The sequence below is a fragment of the Eriocheir sinensis genome, unplaced genomic scaffold (genome assembly GCF_024679095.1).
Source record: "Eriocheir sinensis breed Jianghai 21 unplaced genomic scaffold, ASM2467909v1 Scaffold145, whole genome shotgun sequence".
Lineage (NCBI taxonomy): Eukaryota > Metazoa > Arthropoda > Malacostraca > Decapoda > Varunidae > Eriocheir > Eriocheir sinensis.
Window position 1 is genome coordinate 179600 of NW_026110795.1, and position 25401 is coordinate 205000.

General features: G+C 41.7%; 1 protein-coding gene and 1 long non-coding RNA gene across 3 annotated transcripts; both read right to left on the reverse strand.

Annotated features, from left to right (window-relative positions):
• Positions 1-72: 72 nt before the first annotated feature.
• LOC126990103 (uncharacterized) lies at positions 73-11030 on the reverse strand. Of its 2 annotated transcripts, XR_007744013.1 has the most exons (4): positions 10855-11030; positions 10137-10349; positions 2902-3119; positions 73-1252 (listed from the first exon to the last, which is right to left on the reverse strand). It is a non-coding gene; the product is annotated as an uncharacterized LOC126990103 (long non-coding RNA). The 2 variants fall into 2 exon arrangements; XR_007744012.1 differs by lacking the exon at positions 73-1252 and having other exon boundaries at positions 1639-3119; positions 10855-11029.
• A 2947-nt stretch (positions 11031-13977) lies between these two features.
• Positions 13978-24739, reverse strand: LOC126990104 (uncharacterized). Its single transcript, XM_050848655.1, has 6 exons — positions 24550-24739; positions 24336-24422; positions 23252-23792; positions 19900-19985; positions 19270-19395; positions 13978-14043 (listed from the first exon to the last, which is right to left on the reverse strand). Exons 3-6 carry the CDS (start codon positions 23388-23390, stop codon positions 13984-13986), a joined length of 411 nt encoding a protein of 136 aa, XP_050704612.1. The 5' UTR covers positions 23391-23792; positions 24336-24422; positions 24550-24739; the 3' UTR covers positions 13978-13983.
• Positions 24740-25401: the final 662 nt, after the last annotated feature.

The following is a 25401-nucleotide window of genomic DNA, read 5'->3' on the forward strand; positions in this document are numbered from 1 at the left end:
CTCATCTCGCTTCTTCTTCTTCTCTCTCTCTCTTCGAAACTCACTTGAATGTAATACAAAACACACTTTGCAAATTGATATTTTTATTGCTGAACACAAACACACACACATACACATAGTGACATAAGGAAGGTCATGTGGCTATGTAGGGGGGCGGGTCAGGGCAGGGTCCATTATGTGTCTGGGGGAGGGCATGTGTCTGTGGGATGTTATCAACTTCCTGTGGGTGACATCCTGTGTGGCCTGTGAGCTGAGAGAGAGAGAGAGAGAGAGAGAGAGAGAGAGAGAGAGAGAGAGAGAGACTGCCAAGAGATTGCCAAGAGAGAGGGAGAGAGAGTGGTAGCCCAAGGAAGGAGTAGACAGGTAAACAGATGAAGAAAGATGCATGAAAGGGAGGGAGAAAGAACTTGAGTGATAAATAAGGAAGTTAAACAGAGATGAGAAAAAGGAAATATATACAAGGTTAATGTGTAAAGTACAGTCATCTGTAACTGTATATTTGAGGCTTTCAGAGGAGGCGGGACATAAGGAACAGTCCTATTTTTTCCTAGTTTGTACTGGGAAGGGAGAGTCTGGCTATCCTACACATCCCAGGAGGAACAAAACACAAGTTACAAGGGTAAGGCAACTCTTGGTACGCCCAACACAAGGTTGCTTTTCCCTTGCAACTTGTTTCTCATCTTATTCTTCCTGGAATGCATAGAATAGCCAGACCTTCCTTTCCCAGTGCAGACTAGAACACAATGGGCCTTTCCCTTACGTCCCCTCCCCTCCAAATGCCTCAAATATGTGTGTGTGTAATGAAAGAAAAATGGATAAAAACCTAATGAATAGGAGTCTGAAGAGATATAAATATAGAATGGGAAGGAAGCAGATATGAGGAAGGAATGGAGAGGAAGAGAGGGAAGAGACAGAGAGGGAAGAAATAGAACAGGAAGGAAGGAATACAATGAACTGAGCAGAAGAAGAAGAAGGAACCAAACGGGAGTATAAAACACTTATGTATGTATATGTTCGTGTTGTATGTACTATTAAGACTGACTTGGAAATTGATGTAAGAATATAAATTAATAAACATTAGAAATAAAGAATTTTCAAGTGTTTTCTGTGTGTGTGTGTGTGTCAGAGAGAGAGAATGTGTAGAGGAAAATACTATTACTACTGTTCTAATTCTTGTTCTTCTTATGCTATTCCTCTTATTATCACTTCCTCCTCCTCCTTCCTCCTTTGTCTTCCTGCTGTTGACTCAAATCTGCAAAACAAATACAAATTTTATCAATATAAGGAAATGGGAGATAGGAAATGCTAATAATGACCAACTAGACTCCCTTACTAATAATAATAATAGCTATGATAATGAACGACCCCTCTCTCTCTCTCCCTCTCTCTCTCGTGTAATAACATGCAACACGATTGACTCCTTTAAAAACAAGCTCGACCGTCACTTCCTTGAACTTAATATTAACTAGAATAGAAAAGCAACGTTTTGGAGCCATCTGATTAATGTAGAATCACTTAGGTTTAAGGACAGACCACCTAGTCTGGACCATGGGGTCTCTCTGTGGTCTCTCTCTCTCTCTCTCTCTCTCTCTCTCTCTCTCTCTCTCTCTCTCCAACCTTCCCATAAGCTAGGAAGGGAAGGGACAGAAAGGGTCACTTTGGCACTGTAAGCAGACACTCACTGGCACTAAAATAACACGAACAAGACTTTGGGGACTTAACTGCTAAGACTGGACTCTGGAGCCATCCCTAAGAGCTGAAGGACTGGGTGTAATGAAAGACAATGTTCCCTATTGTACACCTTGCAGAATAGAGTGGGATAGATAGATTAAGCTATTTTTATCCTCTCCTGTCTCTCTCTTTCTTCATTCCTTTCCTGTTGAAGTAATAAAAATATATAAAAATAAAAATGAACTGCAATAGATATACATGAAATTTTAGAATGGACAAAAATGGTGTTGATGCATGTTTCACCTCCACCACACAACACCACTAGACACCGATTTTTCATCACCACTGCCTTCAACACTGCCACACCACTAAAGATGCATATTTACAACACCATTAGGTATAGAGATCATCACCACCAGGACTATAACACCAATTTTCATTACCACCAACACAAGTACCTCCACCATCAACACCAGAACCTCTAAAAATGCCTATATTTCACCACCACTGCCATCAACACCTCCACAAAGGCTATCAACACCAATTTTCATCACCACCATTACAGTAAACACCGTTCACCACCACTCATCACCGTTTAAAAGAGGCTAGTTTTCAACACCACCACAGACTGACATCACCACCACTTCATCACTACACACCAGCACCCCTAACAATGCTTCTCATCACTGTCATTAACACTTTCAACACCACCACCACCACTCAGGACTAATTTTGGCGGATATTTTGGGGGTCTAGAAGGCATCCTCAGGTGGGGGAAATTTTTGAAAACCCAGCACTCTTCGGGGCATTTGGAGGCCGATGCAGAAGATATTTGGGAATCTCTATCCAGCCCCAGGAATTACAACCCTGCCACTGAAAACACCGCGGGCCCACCACCAGGCCACTGACCAAAGCCTGCTGCTGCTATAGGCTAGGACATAAAAAAGATAATAATAATAATAATAGTAATAATAATAATAAATAATTGACACAAAAAGTGACCACCAGTGCAAGATGGGGGTTTGGGTCCCGCCCACCACAACAGACAGTCTTTTTCAGTCACCGCTGAGTGGCCCAACACTACCCACATGCTGTCCTGGTGCACGCCTGTCAACCCAGACTCTAGATTCTCTCTCTAAAAGAGGGGATCAGAGGTGAGCCAGGCAAGGTGGCGCCACTATAAACATTTCCCTGCACTATAGAGGGCTGACGCTGGCTGATGGGACTCACCACCAAGAAAGACTACCACACCAAGAGGCAGAAAAAAAATACTGCTGACACATTACTATAGCCGCCACCGCCACTGCAGCCCTCCGCCCTCCATTCCCTAAGGCTGGAGACGGGTCTGAAGATCCCCGGCACTGGCGGTGGGCTGGGCAGCCTGGGGTCTTGTGGCCTGGTGTTGGCACTGGGCTGCTGCTGCTCCCAAGGTCTGGTGATGCTGAGGCCTGGAGAGCGAGGAAGGACTTGGTAAGTTATGAAAGAAACAAGATGGATGGCTGGGTATAAGCAAAGTGATGATACACATTTCCAAAAGCCAAGAAATGCAAGTAAATAATAACTAAATGATGGAATTTGTAAACACATAAACAGACAGACATATATCAGAGTTGCTTTGATTTAAATTATGTGATTTAATCTATTACAGGACAAATATTAAAAAGCATAAGAAAGATTATCATTAGAAAGGAAATCGTGATCTTTTCCTACCTGATATTTATATATATATATATATATATATATATATATATATATATATATATATATATATATATATATATATATATATATATATATATATATATATATATATATATATATACAGATAAACATAGATAAATATTATTACAGAGATGAAAGGCTATAGTTTGAAGGGTTTAACACACACACACACACACACACACACACACACACACACACACACACACACAAAGACGGAGACGGGATCACACGAGCGTAAGCCCAGGCCCTGTAAAATTACAACTAGGTAAATACAACTAGGTAAATACAACTAGGTAAATACACACACACATCTTTTTTGAAAATGCAAATTGGAGTGGGCTGTACAAAGCCAAAAGTACCCAAGACAAGTGGGAGGAGTTTTTAAAGCTGTACAAAGAAGCCGAGAATAGATATGTCCCTGAGGTAACCAAAAAGGACGTTGGTAAAAAGGAGTGGTTTAACAAAAGATGCAAGGCAGCTAGAAAAAGAAAGGAGGAAGCCTGGAAGGGATGGAGGAGACGAGGAAGAATCAACGCATGGAACAATTTCAAACAAGCAAGGAATGAATATACAAAGATTAGAAGAGAAGAAAAACGGAAATATGAAAAAGATATAATCGACAAATGCAAAGACCAACCTAAATTATTTTATAGACATGTGAACGGCAAATTAAAGAATTGAGAAACAATCGATAAACTGAAAATGGATGGAACTACATATGAAGACCCAGCAGAGATGGCAGAAGTGATGAACAACAGCTTTCATAGAGTTTTCACAAAGGAAGACGAATTCGTACAACCACCGGGCCAGGAAAGAGGAAGGGTTATGCAGGAGATACAGTTAACGGTGCAGGAGGTCAAGGAAAGCTTGAGCAAGCTGGATGTAAGAAAGGCGACAGGGCCGGATGAAGTATCAGGGTGGATCCTGAAAGAATGTAGTGAGCAACTCCCTGAGTGAAGGAAGGGTACCACAAGATTGGAAGAGAGCAAACATAGTACCAATTTATAAAGGAGGAGAGAGTGAGGACCCATTAAATTACAGACCGGTATCACTCACTAGTGTGGTTGCGAAGATATGTGAGAGGCTAGTTAAAAACAGGTGGTCGGATTTTTTGGTGAGAGAATTATCTCGGATTGCCAGTTTGGATTCAGGAGAGGGAGATCGTGTGTCACCAACTTGTTATGTTACTACTCAAGGGTGACATATTTAATACAAGAGAGAGATGGCTGGGGGGATGGAGTGTACCTGGATTTGAAAAAGGTATTCGACAAAGTACCACACAGAAGACTAATTTGGAAAATTAAAAATAGGGGTGGAGTGGGTAATGGACTGATTAAGTGGCTGGAGGACTTCCTAACTAACAGGGAAATGAGGACAATAATCAAGGACAAGGCTTCCAACTGGTGCCCAGTGAGGAGTGGGGTCCCACAAGGTTTGGTGCTGGCGCCAATAATGTTTGCTGTTTATATAAATGATATGGTGGAAGGAGTGACCAGCTATGTGAGTGTTTGCAGATTATGCAAAGCTATTGAGACGAGTCAATGATGTGAAAGACTGTGAGGCATTGCAGAGGGACCTGGACAAAATATGGGAGTGGAGTGGTACATGGCAGATGTAATTCAACCTTGGGAAATGTAAAAAAGAGTTTGGTAGGAGTGGTAGAAGATGTGAATATGATTATAAGATGGGAAGTGAGATAATATGCAGAGGAATGGAACAAAAAGATTTGGGAGTGACTATCTCAGAGAACATGTCACCGGACAAACACATCAACAGGATAACGGGACAAACTATGAATTTGCTGAAGAACATAAGGACGGCATTTGTGTATTTGGACGAAGAGATGATGAAGAAAATAATAGTTACAATGATAAGGCCAAGGTTGGAGTAAGCAGCAGTGGTCTGGTCTCCTCATGAAAAGAAGAATATAAGAAAGCTGGAAAGAGAACAGAGAATGGCAACTAAGATAACATAACAACATAAGAACATAGGAGTCTGCAAGAGGCCGGTAGGCCTGTACGAGGCAGCTCCTCTGAACCTAAGCTCCCGTGTATCTAACTCCACCTAATAATCGCTGTCCATGAATTTATCCAATCTATTTTTGAATGTGACAATTGTATTGGCACTCACCACATGACTGCTAAGCCTATTCCACTCATCCACCACCCTGTTTGTAAACCAATTTTTGCCCATGTCCCTGTTGAATCTGAATTTATCCAGTTTAAACCCATTACTTTGTGTCCTACCCGGTTCTCTTACCAACAAAACCTTATGAATGTCTCCCTTATTAAAGCCCATCATCCATTTATAAACCTCTATCATGTCTCCACGCACCCTTCGCCTTTCTAGAGAATGCAAGTTTAACTGTTTGAGTCTTTCCTCGTATGGCAAGTTTCTCAACCCCTGAATCATCTTAGTCATCCTCCTCTGCACCGATTCTAACATTCTGATATCCATTCTATAGTAAGGTGACCAGAACTGAACTGCATAGTCAAGATGAGATCTAACTAATGCTAAATATAGTTTGAGGAAGACTTCGGCGCTTCTGTTGCTTACGCTCCTTGAAATTAATCCCAGCACCCTATTTGCTCGATTTCTAGCTTGAATGCATTGTGCCCTTGGACGGAGATCAGAGATAGTACCGGAACTTAGGGATCGGACTTACGAGGAGAGACTCAATAGCATGGGACTCACAACCCTGGAGAGAAGAAGAGAAAGAGGAGACTACTACGAAGTACACGAAGTACTACGAAGTACTATGAAGTACACCAAAACACTACGAAGTATTATGAAGTACACCAAAACACTATGAAGTACTATGAAGTACACCCAAACACTACGAAGTATTATGAAGTACACCAAAACACTACGAAGTACTATGAAGTACACCAAAACACTACGAAGTATTATGAAGTACACCAAAACACTACGAAGTACTATGAAGTACACCAAAACACTACGAAGTATTATGAAGTACACCAAAACACTATGAAGTACTATGAAGTACACCAAAACACTACGAAGAAGTATTATGAAGTACAAAAACACTATGAAGTATTATTAAGTACACCAAAACACTACGAAGTACTATGAAGTACACCAAAACACTACGAAGTACTATGAAGTACACCAAAACACTATGAAGTACTATGAAGTACACCAAAACACTACGAAGTACTATGAAGTACACCAAAACACTACGAAGTACTATGAAGTACACCGAAACACTATGAAGTACTATGAAGTACCAAACACTATGAAGTACTATGAAGTACACCAAAACACTATGAAGTACATCCAAACACTAAGAATGACTATGAAGTACACCAAAACACTATGAAGTACTATGAAGTACACCGAAACACTACGAAGTACTATGAAGTACACCAAAACACTATGAAGTACTATGAAGTACACCAAAACACTATGAAGTACTATGAAGTACACCAAAACACTATGAAGTACACCAAAACACTACGAAGTACTATGAAGTACACCAAAACACTATGAAGTACTATGAAGTACACCAAAACACTATGAAGTACACCAAAACACTATGAAGTACTATGAAGTACACCAAAACACTATGAAGTACACCAAAACACTATGAAGTACTATGAAGTACACCAAAACACTATGAAGTACACCAAAACACTATGAAGTACTATGAAGTACACCAAAACACTATGAAGTACTATGAAGTACACCAAAACACTATGAAGTACTATGAAGTACACCAAAACACTATGAAGTACTATGAAGTACACCAAAACACTATGAAGTACTATGAAGTACACCAAAACACTATGAAGTACTATGAAGTACACCAAAACACTATGAAGTACTATGAAGTACACCAAAACACTATGAAGTACTATGAAGTACACCAAAACACTATGAAGTACACCGAAACACTACGAAGTACTATGAAGTACACCGAAACACTATGAAGTACTATGAAGTACACCGAAACACTATGAAGTACTATGAAGTACACCAAAACACTACGAAGTACTATGAAGTACACCAAAACACTATGAAGTACTATGAAGTACACCGAAACACTACGAAGTACTATGAAGTACACCAAAACACTATGAAGTACTATGAAGTACACCAAAACACTATGAAGTACACCGAAACACTACGAAGTATTATGAAGTACACCAAAACACTATGAAGTACTATGAAGTACACCAAAACACTATGAAGTACACCAAAACACTATGAAGTACTATGAAGTACACCAAAACACTATGAAGTACACCAAAACACTATGAAGTACTATGAAGTACACCAAAACACTATGAAGTACACCGAAACACTACGAAGTATTATGAAGTACACCAAAACACTATGAAGTACTATGAAGTACACCAAAACACTACGAAGTACTATGAAGTACACCAAAACACTATGAAGTACACCAAAACACTACGAAGTACTATGAAGTACACCAAAACACTATGAAGTACTATGAAGTATACACCAAAACACTATGAAGTACTATGAAGTACACCAAAACACTATGAAGTACTATGAAGTACACCAAAACACTATGAAGTACTATGAAGTACACCAAAACACTATGAAGTACTATGAAGTACACCAAAACACTATGAAGTACTATGAAGTACACCAAAACACTATGAAGTACTATGAAGTACACCAAAACACTATGAAGTACACCGAAACACTATGAAGTACTATGAAGTACACCAAAACACTATGAAGTACTATGAAGTACACCGAAACACTATGAAGTACTATGAAGTACACCAAAACACTATGAAGTACTATGAAGTACACCAAAACACTATGAAGTACTATGAAGTACACCAAAACACTATGAAGTACTATGAAGTACACCAAAGACTATGAAGTACTATGAAATACTAAGAAGTACTATGAAGTACACCAAAACACTATGAAGTACTATGAAGTACACCAAAACACTATGAAGTACTATGAAGTACACCAAAACACTATGAAGTACTATGAAGTACACCGAAACACTACGAAGTACTATGAAGTACTATGAAGTACACCAAAACACTATGAAGTACTATGAAGTACACCAAAACACTATGAAGTACTATGAAGTACACCAAAACACTATGAAGTACTATGAAGTACACCGAAACACTACGAAGTACTATGAAGTACTATGAAGTACACCGAAACACTACGAAGTACTATGAAGTACTATGAAGTACACCAAAACACTATGAAGTACTATGAAGTACACCAAAACACTATGAAGTACTATGAAGTACACCAAAACACTATGAAGTACTATGAAGTACACCAAAACACTATGAAGTACTATGAAGTACACCAAAACACTACGAAGTACTATGAAGTACACCAAAACACTATGAAGTACTATGAAGTACACCAAAACACGCTGATTTCTTATCAATTCGGGACGGCTTCTGAATTTGGGGGGAAATTTTTTTTTGGCGCAAGTTGAAATTTTTCTCCCGAAGTGTTTTTGAACCCGAATTGATGCCGATTTGATTCACGAAGTACTACGAAGCTCCCGAAGCTAGCCGAATTCAACCCGAATTTGAAAATTTCAAATTCGGGACCGATTCGGGCTCTGTGGGACCGGGGGGTTATGAAGAAAGACTGGAGAAATTGGGACTTACAACACTGGAGAGAAGGAGAGAGGGGAACTAATACAGGATACAAGAGGGATTGGAGAAATTGGACGGAAGATTTAGTGGTATGTGACAGAAGTGTGACAAGAGGGGATGGTAAGAAATTGAAGAAGAGCGACTGTAGGAGAGACGTCAAGAAATACAGTTTTCCATACAGAAGCACAACAACATGGAACGGACTTGACGAGGAGACTGTGTGTGCAAAAACGATTCATGAATTTAAAGCCAAACTGGAAAATTAAGCGTTATAGAGACGGGACAGCACGAGCCTAATACTGCTCTTTTCCTGTATTTCACAACTAGGTAAGCTAGGTAAATACCTAATACTAATACTAATGTACGAATTGTGAAATAAAATGGAAGAAGTAGATAACAAGTCCCCTTATGCAAGAGTTAACCAGCATCTCCATTCTTTCATCCCCCTTCACTGGTAAACTCTGGAACAGCCTTCCTTCTTCTGTATTTCCTCCTGCCTAGGACTTGACCTCTTTCAAGAAGTGTATCAAGATGCCTCTCCACCCAAAACTGACCTCTCTTTTGGCTACTCTGTACTTTCTACTTTTGTGGAAGCGGCGAGTAGCGGGCTTTTTTCTATTCTTTTGTTGCCCTTGAGCCGCATCCTTAGATGTAAAAAAGAGAGAGAGAGAGAGAGAGAGAGAGAGAGAGAAAAAAAAAAAGGAAGATGCATGAGAGACATTACACCAAAATAATAATTAAAAAAAAATGCTAACCTAACTTAAGCTATTCCAGAGTGAGTATGGCCACAGAAACTCGCCTTGCAGCTCTCGGTAGCTTTCTCACTTTCTGTGTGCCCGCGGCCTTACACTCGCAGCCCGAAATCAGCCCCCTAAAAAGCCCCAAACCAGCCCGTTCTTAAGCCCATAGCGACCTGACGACTCCTTCTCAGCCCCTTTCCTTCCCCTCTACTCCTTTCAGCCCCCTCAGGCACCGAAATCAGCCCCAAAAATTACCCTTCACATTTTTTGTCTCTCAGCACTGATAGTAACCTTACAGTCTTATCCCTGCCCTCTCGCCCCTAAAAACAGCCTCTTCAGACCCCAATCAGCCGCAATCACCCACCTCTTAGATCGGCGAGTGCTACTCTGTCTCCTAGGCTAGGGTGACCCGTACTTGATCTTGAGGTTGCAGGCGGGTTCGATCTTAGTATAGGTTATGTCATGCAGCTCAGCCTGGGACAGTCCTGGGTTAGCTTGGAGGTGGAGTGTGACGCGCCGACGCAGCTCCTCGGGAAGTTGCCAGTGACGAGACTCCGAGGGTGACCGAGATCTTGACCTATGGGGTAAGGGAGGGGTTAGAGGAGGTTGGGTGAAAGGAGGAGGAGAAGGAAGGAAGGGAAGGGAATGGTGAGGTTTAATAAGAAAACAAATAAGAAAAAGAAAATATATGAAAAGAAAATTTATATTATAAAGAAAAAAAAAATTAAAGAAGAAGATGAGGAGGAGGAAAGGGAGGAAGGGGAGGGAAGAAGGATATAATTATAAATATGAAATAGTTGAAAATAGTAAATAATAACTAAAATATAATAATTAATATATATATATATATATATATAGATATATATATATATATATATATATATATATATATATATATATATATATATATATATATATATATATCTCTCTCTCTCTCTCTCTCTCTCTCTCTCTCTCTCTCTCTCTCTCTCTCTCTCTCTCATTTTCTTATATTGTCTTTCTTTTCTTTATGCCTCTTCTAACCCTTCCTCCTCCTCCTCCTCCTCCTCCTCCACAGCTGTGCTTCCTACGTCTCCTCTTACGGGAGTCCCGATGCTGTAAGGAATCCACTTCTGTGTCCACTCCAGACAGCTGGTATCCACTCTTAGGGGTCAGGTTGTGGACGGTGGCTGTGTGACCTCCGACCTGCATGTGGTGACCTGTTGTGACCTGCGCACGTTGTGGCTCATCTGACCTGTGGATGTGGGGACTTTAATTTTTTTTGGAGAGAGAGAGAGAGAGAGAGAGAGAGAGAGAGAGAGAGAGAGAGAGAGAGAGAGAGAGAGAGAGAGAGATGCGTATGATGCCCTCTAGCCCCCCAAAAGCAGCCAAAAGTACAGGCCTGAGATGAAATGTGAAAAACGGCGAGTTGAAGGGGGAAAAAAAAAAGAAAAAAAAAAAAGACATTAGTCAGGTTACATTAGGTTACATTAGGTTAAGTTAGTTTGATTTAATTTGGCATGCTCAGATTAAGTGTGGAAACGAGGGGTCGTGGGGTTCAAAGTTTCCCATTAAGGAGGTTACGTTAGGTTAAGTTAGTTTGATTTAATTTGGCATGCTCAGATTAAGTGTGGAAACGAGGGGTCGTGGGGTTCAAAGTTTCCCATTAAGGAGGTTACGTTAGGTTAGGTTAGTTTGATTTAATTTGGCATGCTCAGATTAAGTGTGGAAACGAGGGGTCGCGGGGTTCAAAGTTTCCCATTAAGGAGGTTACGTTAGGTTAGGGCAGTGTGACTCCTTGACTGGGGATTTCCTACCAGAATACCTCACCAAGCTGCAGGAATGGACCAAAACTGTCTGCTACAATTCAATGAAGAAAAATGTAAAGTCCTGCACCTTGGGAGGGGATATCCAGCACACCAATACCACATGGGAAACACTCAACTATCCACCACAGAGCCATAGTAAGACCTGGGACCATATGTTACCAGGCTACCAGTGAAGGGATATCCAGCACACCAATACCACATGGGAAACACTCCACTATCCACCACAGAGCCAGGGAAAGACCTGGGACCATAATATGTTACCAGGCTACCAGTGAAGGGATATCCAGCACACCAATACCACATGGGAAACACTCCACTATCCACCACAGAGGCAGAGAAAGACATGGGACTATATGTTACCAGGCTACCAGTGAAGGGATATCCAGCACACAAATACCACATGGGAAACACTCCACTATCCACCACAGAGCCAAAGAAAGACTTGGGACTGTATATGACCAGGCTACCAGTGAGGGCAAAATCCTTGCCAACCACAGTGGACGGGTTAATTCAGAATGCTCAGATTAAATTCGAAAACAAGGGGGATCGAGAATAGATTTTAATTGAGAATAGATGGCGCCACTATAAACACTTGCCTGTGCCAAGATGGGCTCGAACCGACCACCAGGCCCATAAAAAAGAAAGCCTAACAGCACTGTGGGCTCGGGCGTACAAATAACAAATAAAAAAAAATAATAAATGCGAAAACGATGGGGGAGTCAAGGAAGTCTGTTCGATAGGTTACGTTAAGTTAGTTTAAAAGTTTTTGGCTTGCGGTGTAGCCAACCAAAGTTAACCCATCCGCTGCGATTGTCAGGGACTTTGCCTTCACTGGTAGCCTGGTAACATAATAGTCCCAGGTCTGTCTCTGTGGTGGATAGTGGAGTGTTTCCCATGTGGTATTGGTGTGCTGGATATCCCTTCACTGGTAGCCTGGTAACATACACTCCCAGGTCTTACTCTGCCTCTGTGGTGGATAGTAGAGTGTTTCCCATGTGGTATTGGTGTGCTGGATATCCCTTCACTGGTAGCCTGGTAACATACACTCCCAGGTCTTACTCTGCCTCTGTGGTGGATAGTGGAGTGTTTCCCATGTGGTATTGGTGTGCTGGATATCCCTTCACTGGTAGCCTGGTAACATACACTCCCAGGTCTTACTCTGCCTCTGTGGTGGATAGTAGAGTGTTTCCCATGTGGTACTGGTGTGCTGGATATCCCTTCACTGGTAGCCTGGTAACATACACTCCCAGGTCTTACTCTGCCTCTGTGGTGGATAGTAGAGTGTTTCCCATGTGGTATTGGTGTGCTGGATATCCCCTCCCAAGGTGCAGGACTTGACATTTTTCTTGACTGAATTGTAGCCGTAGACACTTTTTGTTCCATTCCTGTAGCTTGGTGAGGTCGGACTGTAGGAAATCCACAGTCAAGAGGTTAAGTGTTAGGGAAAAAAAAATAATAATAAATAAATAAATAAATAAAGTGTATTAGGTAAATTATGTTCACGTTTGGGTTAGTTTAGATGTTTTCAGCTTGCAGTGTGGGTCAGCGGAAGTTAAGTGTATGTATTTACCTAGTTGTATTTACCTGTTGGTAGTTTTACAGAGCCTGGGCTTTACGCTTGTGTGGTCCCGTCTCCGTATATATATTTGTCCAACTTTTCCTTAAAGCTTTGCATACTCCTTGCCGATACTACATCCTCACTTAGTCTGTTCCAAACCTCTTTATTTCTTTGCGGGAAGCTGTATTTCTTTGTCTCAAGCATCTTCCCTTCCTCAATTTTCTACGATGTCCTCTTGTGTTCCTGGTTGTACTTCCTTCTCTCAGTAGTAACTCACCGTTATCTACTTCTTCCATTTTGCTCAACAATCAATAGATTTGTATTATGTCTCCCCTTTCTCTTCTTTGTTCCAGTGTTGGCAAGTCTTTCCTCGTATGTCAATCCCTCCAGCTCTGGAACCATTTTTGTTGCCATCCTTTGTATTCTTTCTAGTTTCTTTATGTGTTTCTTCTTATGGGGAGACCACACTGCCTCCACATATTCTAATTTTGGTCTGATCACAGTGGTAATTAATTTTTTCATCATATCCTTATCCATGTAGTGGAATGCTATTCCTATATTTCTCACCATGTTATACATATCACCGAATATCCGATTACCATGACTCTCAGACTCAGGCTGTTTGTTATCTTGCATTATTGATCCCAGATCTTTCTCTTCATGTACTTTCTTTAATATTTCACCATCTCCCATTTTATATGTCTATTTTTTTTTTTTGTGTGTGTGTGTGGGTAAAATAAACCTGAAAACCTTCACTTCCTTACACAACAGGTAAACACACACACACACACACACACACACACACACACACACACACACACACACACACACACACACGTACATGTTTAGCAAGCCACCCCAAAGCCATGACTCCATCTTGGTTCACCTGTGCAGGAACCCGACACCTGTGGAAGAAGAAGAAGAGTTGTGTCCATAGGGCCGCTTTCAGTCACTTTGTTTGTTTTGATCGCTACCAATGGCAGCGATCAACGCTATAGTGTTCCACGTGAAACTGTCCTATAGGGGAGTGGCGGCAGCAGGGGAAGCGAGAGGTGTTGAGAGTGTGCCAAGGTGCTGGGCCAGGCTAACCCCGCAGCCGCCACTACCACCCCATCGGCCAGTTTGACACGGAAATACCATAGCGGCCATTGGTAACGGTCAAAACAAACAAAGTGACTGTGAAGCGGCCCATAGTCTTAAATGTCTGGGGCTACATTAGCTTAGGTTAGCTTAAATTTATTCCCCTTTCTCAGATGATATGTGAAGATGGGGGGGGGGGGGGGGGGGTGACAAGGCCCCCTGTTAGGTTATTCATGCCAGGGTGAGTTAGGTTAGATTTTTTGGGCTGCAGTGTATTCAGACAGAGGTTTAGGATAGTGGGGAGGATGTTGAAATAAGCTGGTGTTTGGCGCCAGAAACAGCTGCCTGAGTTTGGCTACTTAAATACACACCAAAATCTACCACAAAAAATAGTTTGGCTACCCGATTACTTAAATACACACCAAAATCTACCACAAAAAATAGTTTGGCTACCTGATTACTTAAATAAACACCAAAATCTACCACAAAAAATAGTTTGGCTACCCGATTACTTAAATACACACCAAAATCTACCACAAAAAATAGTTTGGCTACCTGATTACTTAAATAAACACCAAAATCTACCACAAAAAATAGTTTGGCTACCCGAGTACTTAAATACACACCAAAATCTACCACAAAAAATAGTTAGGCTACCCGATTACTTAAATAAACACCAAAATCTACCACAAAAAATAGTTTGGCTACCCGATTACTTAAATACACACCAAAATCTACCACAAAAAATAGTTTGGCTACCTGATTACTTAAATACACACCAAAATCTACCACAAAAAATAGTTTGGCTACCTGATTACTTAAATACACACCAAAATCTACCATAAAAAATAGTTTGGCTACCCGATTACTTAAATACACACCAAAATCTACCATAAAAAATAGTTTGGCTACCCGATTACTTAAATACACACCAAAATCTACCATAAAAAATAGTTTGGCTACCCAATTACTTAAATACACACCAGAATCTACCACAAAAAATAGTTTGGCTGCCCAATTTCTTAAATAAACACCAGAATCTACCACAAAAAATAGTTTGGCTACCCAATTTCTTAAATAAACACCAGAATCTACCACAAAAAATAGTTTGGCTACCCAATTTCTTAAATAAACACCAGAATCTACCACAAAAAATAGTTTGGCTACCCAATTTCTTAAATAAACACCAGAATCTACCACAAAAAATAGTTTGGCTACCCAATTTCTTAAATAAACACCAGAATCTACCACAAAAAATAGTTTGGCTACCCAATTTCTTAAATAAACACCAGAATCTACCACAGAAAACAGTAATGCTATCCAATTTCCTAAATACACACAGTGGTAAAGGACATGAAATCTGAAAGGATCATTGTAGAGAGTGGAGTGCCTCAAGGATCAGTATTGGCAGCAATACTTTTCCTGGTATATATAAATGTTATGCTGGAGAAAGTAAGCAGTTACATGAGCCTGTCTGCAGACAATGGGAAATTGCTGAGACATATAAGAAACAGTAAAGACTGAAATTTTGCAAGAGGACCTGAATAAGATCTGGGACTGGAGTATGAAATGGCAGATGGAATTCAATGTGAATAAATGTCATGTAATGGAAATGGGAAAAGAGTGAAGGGAGACCAAAATGAACATATAGAATGGGAGATGGAGAAATATTAAAAAAAAGTTCAAGAAGAGAGAGATCTGGGAGTGACAATACGAGATAATCAACAGCCTGAGAGCCATGTTAATAGGATATTCAGAGATATGAATAGAATGGTAAGAAATATAGGATTAGCATTCCACTACAAGGATAAGGATATGATAAGGATAAGGATAAGGATAAGGATAAGGAAACAACAATAAAAAAAAACGCTACTCGCTGCTCCCACAAAAAGAATCAAAAGAGGTGGCCGAAAGAGAGGTCAATTTCGGGAGGAGAGGTGTCCTGATACCCTCCTCTTGAAAGAGTTCAAGTCATAGGCAGGAGGAAATACAGATGAAGGAAGATTGTTCCAGAGTTTACCAGCATGAGGGATGAAAGAGTGAAGATGCTGGGTGACTCTTGCATAAGGGGTTTGGACAGTATAGGGATGAGCATGAGTAGAAAGTCGTGTGCAGTGAGGCCGCGGGAGGGGGGGAGGCATGCAGTTAGCAAGTTCAGAAGAGCAGTCAGCATGAAAATATCGATATAAGATAGAAAGAGACGCAACATGGCGGCAGAACTTGAGAGGTAGAAGACTATCAGTATGAGGAGGAGAGCTGATGAGACGATGAGACGGCAGTGCTGCCGTCAGGGTCAAGGAGTGGAGGGAGTGATGAAGAAGTGAAGTTGGAGGAGATATTTTTGGCTAGGTGCCAGAAGTCACGGGAAGAATTAGAAAAAGCAAGGTTTTGACATTTGCCATGGATGAAAGTGGTTTTGGTAAGTTGAAGAATAGATTTTGAACGATTTCAGGCGAAAATGTAAAGATCATGGTTAGCAGGAGTGCAAAGGCTCTGCTACCTTTTGTGAGCTGCCTCTCTATCTCTGACAGCATGAAAACAAGCTTAGTTAGCTTAGTTACTACTAAGAGAAGGAAGAAACACCAGCAACACAATTGAGAAAGGGAAGATGCTTGAGAGACAAAGAAATATAGCTTCCCGCAAAGAAACCTGGAGGTTTGGAACAGACTAAATGAGGATGTAGTATTGGCAAAGAGTGTGCATAACTTTAAGGAAAAGCTGGATAAATACAGATATGGAGACAGGAAAAAACAAAAGAAATGCAGAAAATATCTCCTCAAGTAAAATAAATGAAGTTATGGATGAGAATGGAAAGATGTTGAAAGACGGGGAAGCTGTGAAAGAGGGATGGAGAGAATATTTCAAAAACTTAATGAATTTTGAGGATGGACGTCCAGCAGCTGTAACAGCAGCAGTTTTGAGTAGAGGTAGAGGAGGAGTATATAAAGAAAGAACTATAACATATGAACAAGTAAATCAGGCAATAAAAAGATTAAAAAATGGAAAGGCAGCAGGAATTGATGGAATCACAGCAGAAATGTTGAAGTGTGGAGGAGATGAAGTCGTGAAATGGATGGTCAAGATATGTGCAGTAGCATGGGAGGGGGAGGGGGGGGGGTGCCAGCAGACTGGACGAAAGCCATCATTGTCCCAGTTTACAAGGGGAAGGGCAGGAGAGGGGAATGTGGGAGCTATAGAGGTATAAGCCTCCTGAGTATACCCGGAAAGGTATATGGAAAAGTCATAATAGAGAGGGTGCAAAGACTTACAGAAGAGAAAATCAGTGAAGAGCAAGCAGGCTTCAGGAAGGGAAGGGGATGTGTGGATCAGATATTTGCCTTCAGGATGGTACTAGAAAAAATATTAGCAAAAGGAAAGAAACTATACGCTGCCTTCATGGATTTGGAAAAAGCTTATGACAGAGTGGATTGCATTGCAAAGTGGGATGTTTTAAAGATTTATGGTGCGGGAGGAAAACTGCTTAGTGCAATAAAGTCTTTCTATGAGGATGCATCTGCATGTGTCAAAATTACTGGAGAAACAAGTGAACATTTTGAGATAAAAGTGGGCTTAAGACAAGGGTGTGTCATGTCACCATGGTTATTCAATATTTATATGGATGGTGTTATTAGAGAAATGAAGGGCAAAGTTGGAGAAGTTGGAGTAAGACTATTCGATGAGTGAAGGAAGTGGGTACTGAATTCAATACTGTTTTGCTCATTGCAGAAAATGAAAGTGACCTACAAAATTTGGTCAGTGTTTTTGATAGTGTCTGTAAAAGGAGAAAGCTGAAAGTAAATGTCAACAAAAGTAAAGTGATGGTTTGTGAGCGAAGTAGAAGTGAGGTTGTAGATTTTGTATGCCCATATAGAGTGGGAATTGAATGTGAAAAAGAATGCAAAATAATTTTGAATGGTGAAGAAATGGAGGAGGTCAATGAGTTTAAGTACCTTGGATCAGTTATGTGTAAGCATGGTGGTATGGAGGGAGAGATAAGAGAAAGGGCATTGCAAGGAAGAAGGGTGGTAGGGTCTTTGGGACGAATCATGAATGGCAGAAGTGTGAGCATGGAGGTAAAGAGGGATTTGAGAAATGCAATAATAGTACCAACCCTCACATATGCAAGTGAAACGTGGGCCTGGAATGAAAGTCAGAGGTCTAGAGTGCAGGCAGTGGAAATGAGTTATTTGAGGAGTGCTTGTGGTGTGAGTAGAATGGATGGAATGAGTAATGAAAGTGTGTACGAGCATTTTGGAATGTGTCACGGGGTGAAGGGAAGAAGTGTGGAGTGGTGGAAGAAGTGAAGCGACAGACTTTAAAGTGGTTTGGCCACATGGAGCGAATGGAGGAGAGTAAGATGACCAGAAGGGTGTATGTGAGTGAGATAGAGGGAGAGAATACTAGAGGACGACCTCCAGTGAAATGGAGGGATAGGGTTCAAGAGTACGTTAGGGAGAGGGGGGAAAGATCTTTGAGAAACTTTGAGCAGGCAAGGAGGGAGTGTCTGGATAGAGAAAGCTGGAAGCTCTTCTGCCATGGCCATCTCCTGGAAATGATGATGATGAATACTGTGCTACAGAAAGCCAAGGAAACCCCAATAAACTTTCAAGGTGGCAGAACAGCTTTATGGAAAGTTATAAGAGAACTTGGGTTTAGATTTAAGAAGTGTTGGAATGGAAGACAAATATTACTGGAGCACCAAGACATTGTGGCAGCCAGAAACAACTTGTACCTCAGACAAACTGGAAGGAATAGATACAGTGATGACCCAGACCAGAAGTGTGTGTGTGTGTGTGTGTGTGTGTGTGTGTGTGTGTGTGTGTGTGAGAGAGAGAGAGAGAGAGAGAGAGAGAGAGAGAGAGAGAATAACACTTTCATGAACTTAATCCCAGCCTAAGGTAACACTGGTGTGGTCACGGACGACAAGCTCAGTTTTTCCGAGGTGGAGGAATTAGTAGGAAAGAAAAAAAAGATACTACGGTAACCTCATCATCAACATTCCTCTGGCCATGCCTGGGACAGTGATCAAAGTCCCTCTCTCTCTCCCTCACCTTCCACGGCAGCAGGGTGAGGAGGAGGAGGAGGAGGAGGAGGAGCCCAGCGAGTATGGCCCACCAGGGAACACTTGGGGCTGTGTCCAGGGACTTGGCAGGGGTGGCCACGTCCCTGCTGTGGATCTGTGGAGGGTTACAACAGGTCAGGAAGGGTCAATGTGTGTGTGTTTACCTGTGTTTGTATATGGAAAAGGGTTACAATCTCTTAGGGGTGAGAAACTTGTCATACGAGGACAGACCCAAACATTTAAACCTGCATTCTCTAGAAAAGTGAAGGGTGTGAGGAGACTTGATGGAGGTTTACAAATGTATGAAGGGCTTTAATTAGTAAGGGGTGTTAATAAGGCTTTGGTGGTGTGAGGGCCGGGTAGAAGAGGTTAGATGAGTTCATGGATAGTGAGGAGCTGCCTTGTATTGGCCTATCAGCCTCTTGCAGACTCCTTATTATCTTATGTTACATTATGCTCTTGAGATAATGCTTGAGTAAACTGATGGATGCCTCCTCCTCCTCCTCATATGCCAGGCTACTCTTATGGCTTGAAATAACACAAATAATGAATGCCTGACTCAGCGATGGGTTAGCTCAGGCAGGGGTTATGTCCCTCACTGACAGACGGACTGACTCACCGGGACGTCCTTGGGGTCAGTGCCGTGCGGTAGAGCGGTGACTCGCTGGACCGCATGACTGGAGACAATGACGTCCTGATGGGGCACTGGCGGGGCGACGCGGGGCAGCACGGGGCGGCAGAGGACACGGCACAACAGGGCAGGGATGACAGGGAGGATTGAGTTTAGTTATCCACACAGCAGAGGTCAGGTCAGGTCATGGGGGGTCAGTGTGCTAGGCTACTACTGTTATTTTAGCTACTGTGTGTGCTAAGGATGTTATTGTGTGTGTGTGTGTGTGTGTGTGTGTGTGTGTGTGTGTCATATTATCATTATTCCTATTATTTTGAAAGTTTTCATTGATCCGTTTAATTAGTCAAGCGTAAGACTACCTAAGCCTTGCCGTGGGCATGAAAAACAGTATTGCCAGCTCTCCCTCATGAAGAAATGCAAACTATTACCAGCTTAAAAAACAATGTTAGCTTTTACACCGTTTTCTGCCTCCCTTACATTCCATAGAGTTCATTTCCATCACTTTTTGGGGTCTGTTTGTTATTACTGACAGGGATAATGAGTGTGTTGGGTGTGGCCACTGACCCACAGCAGAGGTTCATGGGAAGCGTGTAGGGAACAGTGCCTGGCTGACTGACATTGCTGGGACTGATCTCAAGGCCTGGGTCAGTATCCTCAGAGTTCAGGCCTCACACGCCAACAATGGATAAGACCCTCTAGGTACATCCATGGGTAGAGTTACGAGGCTAGTTATAATTTGACAGAGCTTTGGTAGAGGTTGTGTTAGTAGTAATATTTCCATGGGCAGTTTTATGAGCCAAGTGATAGCTTGACAAGGCTTTGGTAGAGGTTGTGTTAGTAGTATTTCCATGGGTAGTTTTAAGAGCAAAGTGATAGTTTGACAAGGCTTTGGTAGTGGTTGTGTTAGTAGTATTTCCATGGGTAGTTTTAAGAGCAAAGTGATAGTTTGACAAGGCTTTGGTAGACGTTGTGTTAGTAGTATTTCCATGGGTAGTTTTAAGAGCAAAGTGATAGTTTGACAAGGCTTTGGTAGACGTTGTGTTAGTAGTATTTCCATGGGTAGTTTTAAGAGCAAAGTGATAGTTTGACAAGGCTTTGGTGGCAGTTTTAAGAGCAAAGTGATGGCTTGAAGCAAAGTGATAGTTTGACAAGGCTTTGGTTGACTCAAGGATAATTTCTGGTAAACAAGAGAAACTGTTATGCAATGTATCAATGTCTTTTTTAAAATGCATAATGAAAATAGTTCCAAATCACCAAGGATGAAGTATAAAATCACTGTTGAACAACTCAGCTGAGTATGTCGGGGATGTGTCTGGAACAAGAGGTTCACAACACACTGCTTGAAACTTGCTTTCCAGAGGAATGTTAAGGATCACTGGATCTCCAAGTGGCATGCAACAGTAAATCATCATGCAGTACTTATGGGACTTATAAGGACAGTTTCTCTTTTCAAAGCTACTTAATAAGGTAACAAATTTGTACAGAATAAGTCTTTGTAAATTTAGAACTAATAACCACAGATTGCCCATTGTTGTAAGAGGCAGGTTTATCAGAACCCCCAGAGAGGAAAGGTTTTGTGGCAAATGTGGCAACAATAGTCTAGGATTACCCATAGTAAGTAACAATAGTCTAGGATTACCCATAGTAAGTAACAATAGTCTAGGATTACCCATAGTAAGTAACAATAGTCTAGGATTACCCATAGTAAGTAACAATAGTCTAGGATTACCCATAGTAAGTAACAATAGTCCAGGATTACCCATAGTAGGTAACAATAGTCTAGGATTACCCATAGTAAGTAACAATAGTCTAGGATTACCCATAGTAAGTAACAATAGTCCAGGATTACCCATAGTAAGTAACAATAGTCTAGGATTACCCATAGTAAGTAACAATAGTCCAGGATTACCCATAGTAAGTAACAATAGTCTAGGATTGCCCATAGTAAGTAACAATAGTCCAGGATTACCCATAGTAAGTAACAATAGTCTAGGATTACCCATAGTAAGTTACAATAGTCTAGGATTACCCATAGTAAGTAACAATAGTCTAGGATTACCCATGGTAAGTTACAATAGTAAGTTACAATAGTCTAGGATTACCCATAGTAAGTAACAATAGTCTAGGATTACCCATAGTAAGTAACAATAGTCTAGGATTACCCATAGTAAGTAACAATAGTCTAGGATTACCCATAGTAAGTAACAATAGTCTAGGATTACCCATAGTAAGCAACAATAGTCTAGGATTACCCATAGTAAGTAACAATAGTCTAGGATTACCCATAGTAAGTAACAATAGTCTAGGATTACCCATAGTAAGTAACAATAGTCTAGGATTACCCATAGTAAGTAACAATAGTCTAGGATTACCCATAGTAAGTAACAATAGTCTAGGATTACCCATAGTAAGTAACAATAGTCTAGGATTACCCATAGTAAGTAACAATAGTCTAGGATTACCCATAGTAAGTAACAATAGTCTAGGATTACCCATAGTAAGTAACAATAGTCTAGGATTACCCATAGTAACAATAGTCTAGGATTACCCATAGTAAGCAACAATAGTCTAGGATTACCCATAGTAAGTAACAATAGTCTAGGATTACCCATAGTAAGTAACAATAGTCTAGGATTACCCATTGTTGTAAGAGGCAGGTTTACCAGAACCCCCAGAGAGGAAAGGTTTTGTGGCAAATGTGGCAACAATAGTCTAGGGGATGAGTGCATGTCAGGTTTGAGTGCATAAGCATAAGTTGAAGCAGGCTTGTATACTATGATAAACAGTCCTCCTTCAGCTCACAAAAGCAAGACTTGCTTATGAACACAAAGACAACATGCATGAAGTGTACTGTACATATACACAAGTAGTCCCTGAGTTAAAGACAGACTTGTTTACTGAGATGAACAGTGGACATGTTTAGAGACACAGAAAAAGAAAGCATGCATCACTGTATATGGAGGGAGAGGAATGGAGGAAGAACAAAGAGAAGGGGAAGGAGGAAAAAATAGAAAAAAAAAGAGAAAGAAAAGGAGAAAGAAAAGAAAAAGAATCACTACTACCAGGAGGAGGAGGAGGGAGAAAAAGATAGAGAAAGGAAAAGACTAATACTCTGATCTAAACCTATTAACACCTAACAATACTATATCTAACAACACCTAATCTTACAACAATAAAAGCTAGTCCAGAAAAAAAGGAAAACAGAGAGGAACCATTACCAGGAGAAAATGAGAAAAATAAAGTTGAAAAGAGAAAAGAAGAAGGAATTATAATAAAACCTGCTCCAAACATAAATAAATACACGGATAAAAAGAATCACTACAAAGTCCACACTACTCACCAGCCACGTCCACTTTTGCCACCTGCCGCGACTTGTGTCCAATGACCAGACTGACATTGCCCAGCTTGGCAGAGGTCTTGGGAGCCGTGGCGCTGGGAACTCTTCTTTGGGAGGCACTCACACACCCAGCAAGGTCCATGTATCCAGCTGCTCCACCCACACCCAGCGTCAGTCTCTGCCTGTGCCCAATTTAAAGGGTTAAAAAGTTGTGACCATTTGATTGCATTCTTTTCCCTTGTCCAGCCTCCTAAGTCACCCAAACAGCAGGACAATCACTACCCTAACCATGCCTTCCCTTTCCCTTGTCCAGCCTCCTAAGTCACCCAAACAGCAGGACAATCACTACCCTAACCATGCCTTCCCTTTCCCTTGTCCAGCCTCCTAAGTCACCCAAACAGCAAGACAATCACTCCACGAGGGCCAGCAGGGCGCTGAGGCTGCCAGACTGCTCCAGGTGGGCCTTTAGCTGGCTCACTACCCCGTGGAGGTGCTGCAGGCTGCACCCATACTTGATCTGGAAGTCCAGACTCTTGCGGTTGACCTACACAGAGGAGGAACATAACGTTAAAACTGCAGTTCTGGCTTCTGTTTCCTTTTACAAGTCATCATATTTTTGCAGACACTTAAAGTTATGTTCTGTCTGTGACAATCTCCTGTAAAGTCACAAAACAACAATGTCATATGAACTAAACCTCACAAGCCACCAACCTTGCTGGCTAAAGTTAACAGTCAGGAAAAATAACTTGAGGGACAGTAAAAGAAGTGGAGCAATGGTCACCAAGCCTGGCCATGACTGCACGGGCCGGGGTTTGAATCCCAGCCTGTGCAGGGCATGCAGCTCACCCAGCTGTTCATCCTCCCCTTGAGGGGGGTCCATAAACAAGCAGCTGAGTAAACCAGGGGAAGGTACAGTGTGGCATTCCCAGGACTCCCCCTGGCCTGCCCCAGTGTGAGTGTTTCTTCCCCAACACAGGCTCAAAGGGCCAATGGTTTGCAGATGAGCACCACAGCCATGCCACAGGCACCTTTAAGAAGTGTGAGGACAAGCTAATGACTCATTAAACTCAGCCTCCACCAACCTCACCTGAGTAAAGCCAAGTGTGAGGAAGGCCTGGTGCCCTCCCTCGGCCAAGGGGGTACTCAGCAGCCTCAAGTTCCCGCCCTTCAAGTACTGAATCCAGACCAGAAGATATTGTGATGCATTTATATACAGCAGGATATTATAAACTTATTGGAGACATGTAAGTCATCATAATTCATCTTCCTAATACTCTAATTTGAGGCAGTAATTGATACACCTTTTGCTTGTAATTTGAGCCAGGAGCTCCATGAACCCTACAGTCCCCTCCGCCAAGATGCCCCCCACGACTATGGGCCCGGAGAGGTGGCCAGCTGGACTGGCTGACAGCGCCGCCACTTCCATCAGCGACTCGTACTCAGACACAAGCTTCTTCCTGGGCTCCAGACGAGTCTCTGAAAGGATATATACGCCTGATGTGATTTGGCAGAAGACAAGGATGAGTCCAACACACATGAGCAAAGAATGCAAGCCCAGGTAGTGATGCTGGGGCACAGAGATATAACCAACACCATACCTCTTCTTTGAAAGGATATGACGACCTGACTTGGCAACAGAAGATGGGAGCAAAAACATGAGTAGGAGATTACAAGCTGGGATTGTGGTGCTGATGAGGCCGAATTAATACCAAGAACTCAATTTCTTTTTTACCTCTGAAATGACATATACAGCTGATGTGTTTTGACAACATGAGTAAAACAGGAACAAAAGAACCCAAGCTTGGCAATAATGCTGATGAGGCCTCAGGAAAACCAAAATATGCAAGTTGAGAGGAGACTGTGACAGGGAGCGGGGCAGCAGGAGAACAGTGACGATGGTGAGGATGTGGAGTTAGAACCAAAACATGCAAGTCAGTGGAACCACGTGACGGGGGAATGGGGCAAGACTCTTGATCGAGAAGCAGGTTTAACCATGACAATGATGATCTGTTTCTTTACATCAAAGGAGGAGCTGAGGAGCAAAAAGACAGGAAACAAAAATAGCCCACCCAGCGCTGCTCAGGACTGTACAGGAAAATAGAATACAACAGCATTTACTCAGCACCAGTCAGTCTCAACCCTCCACCAGTGAC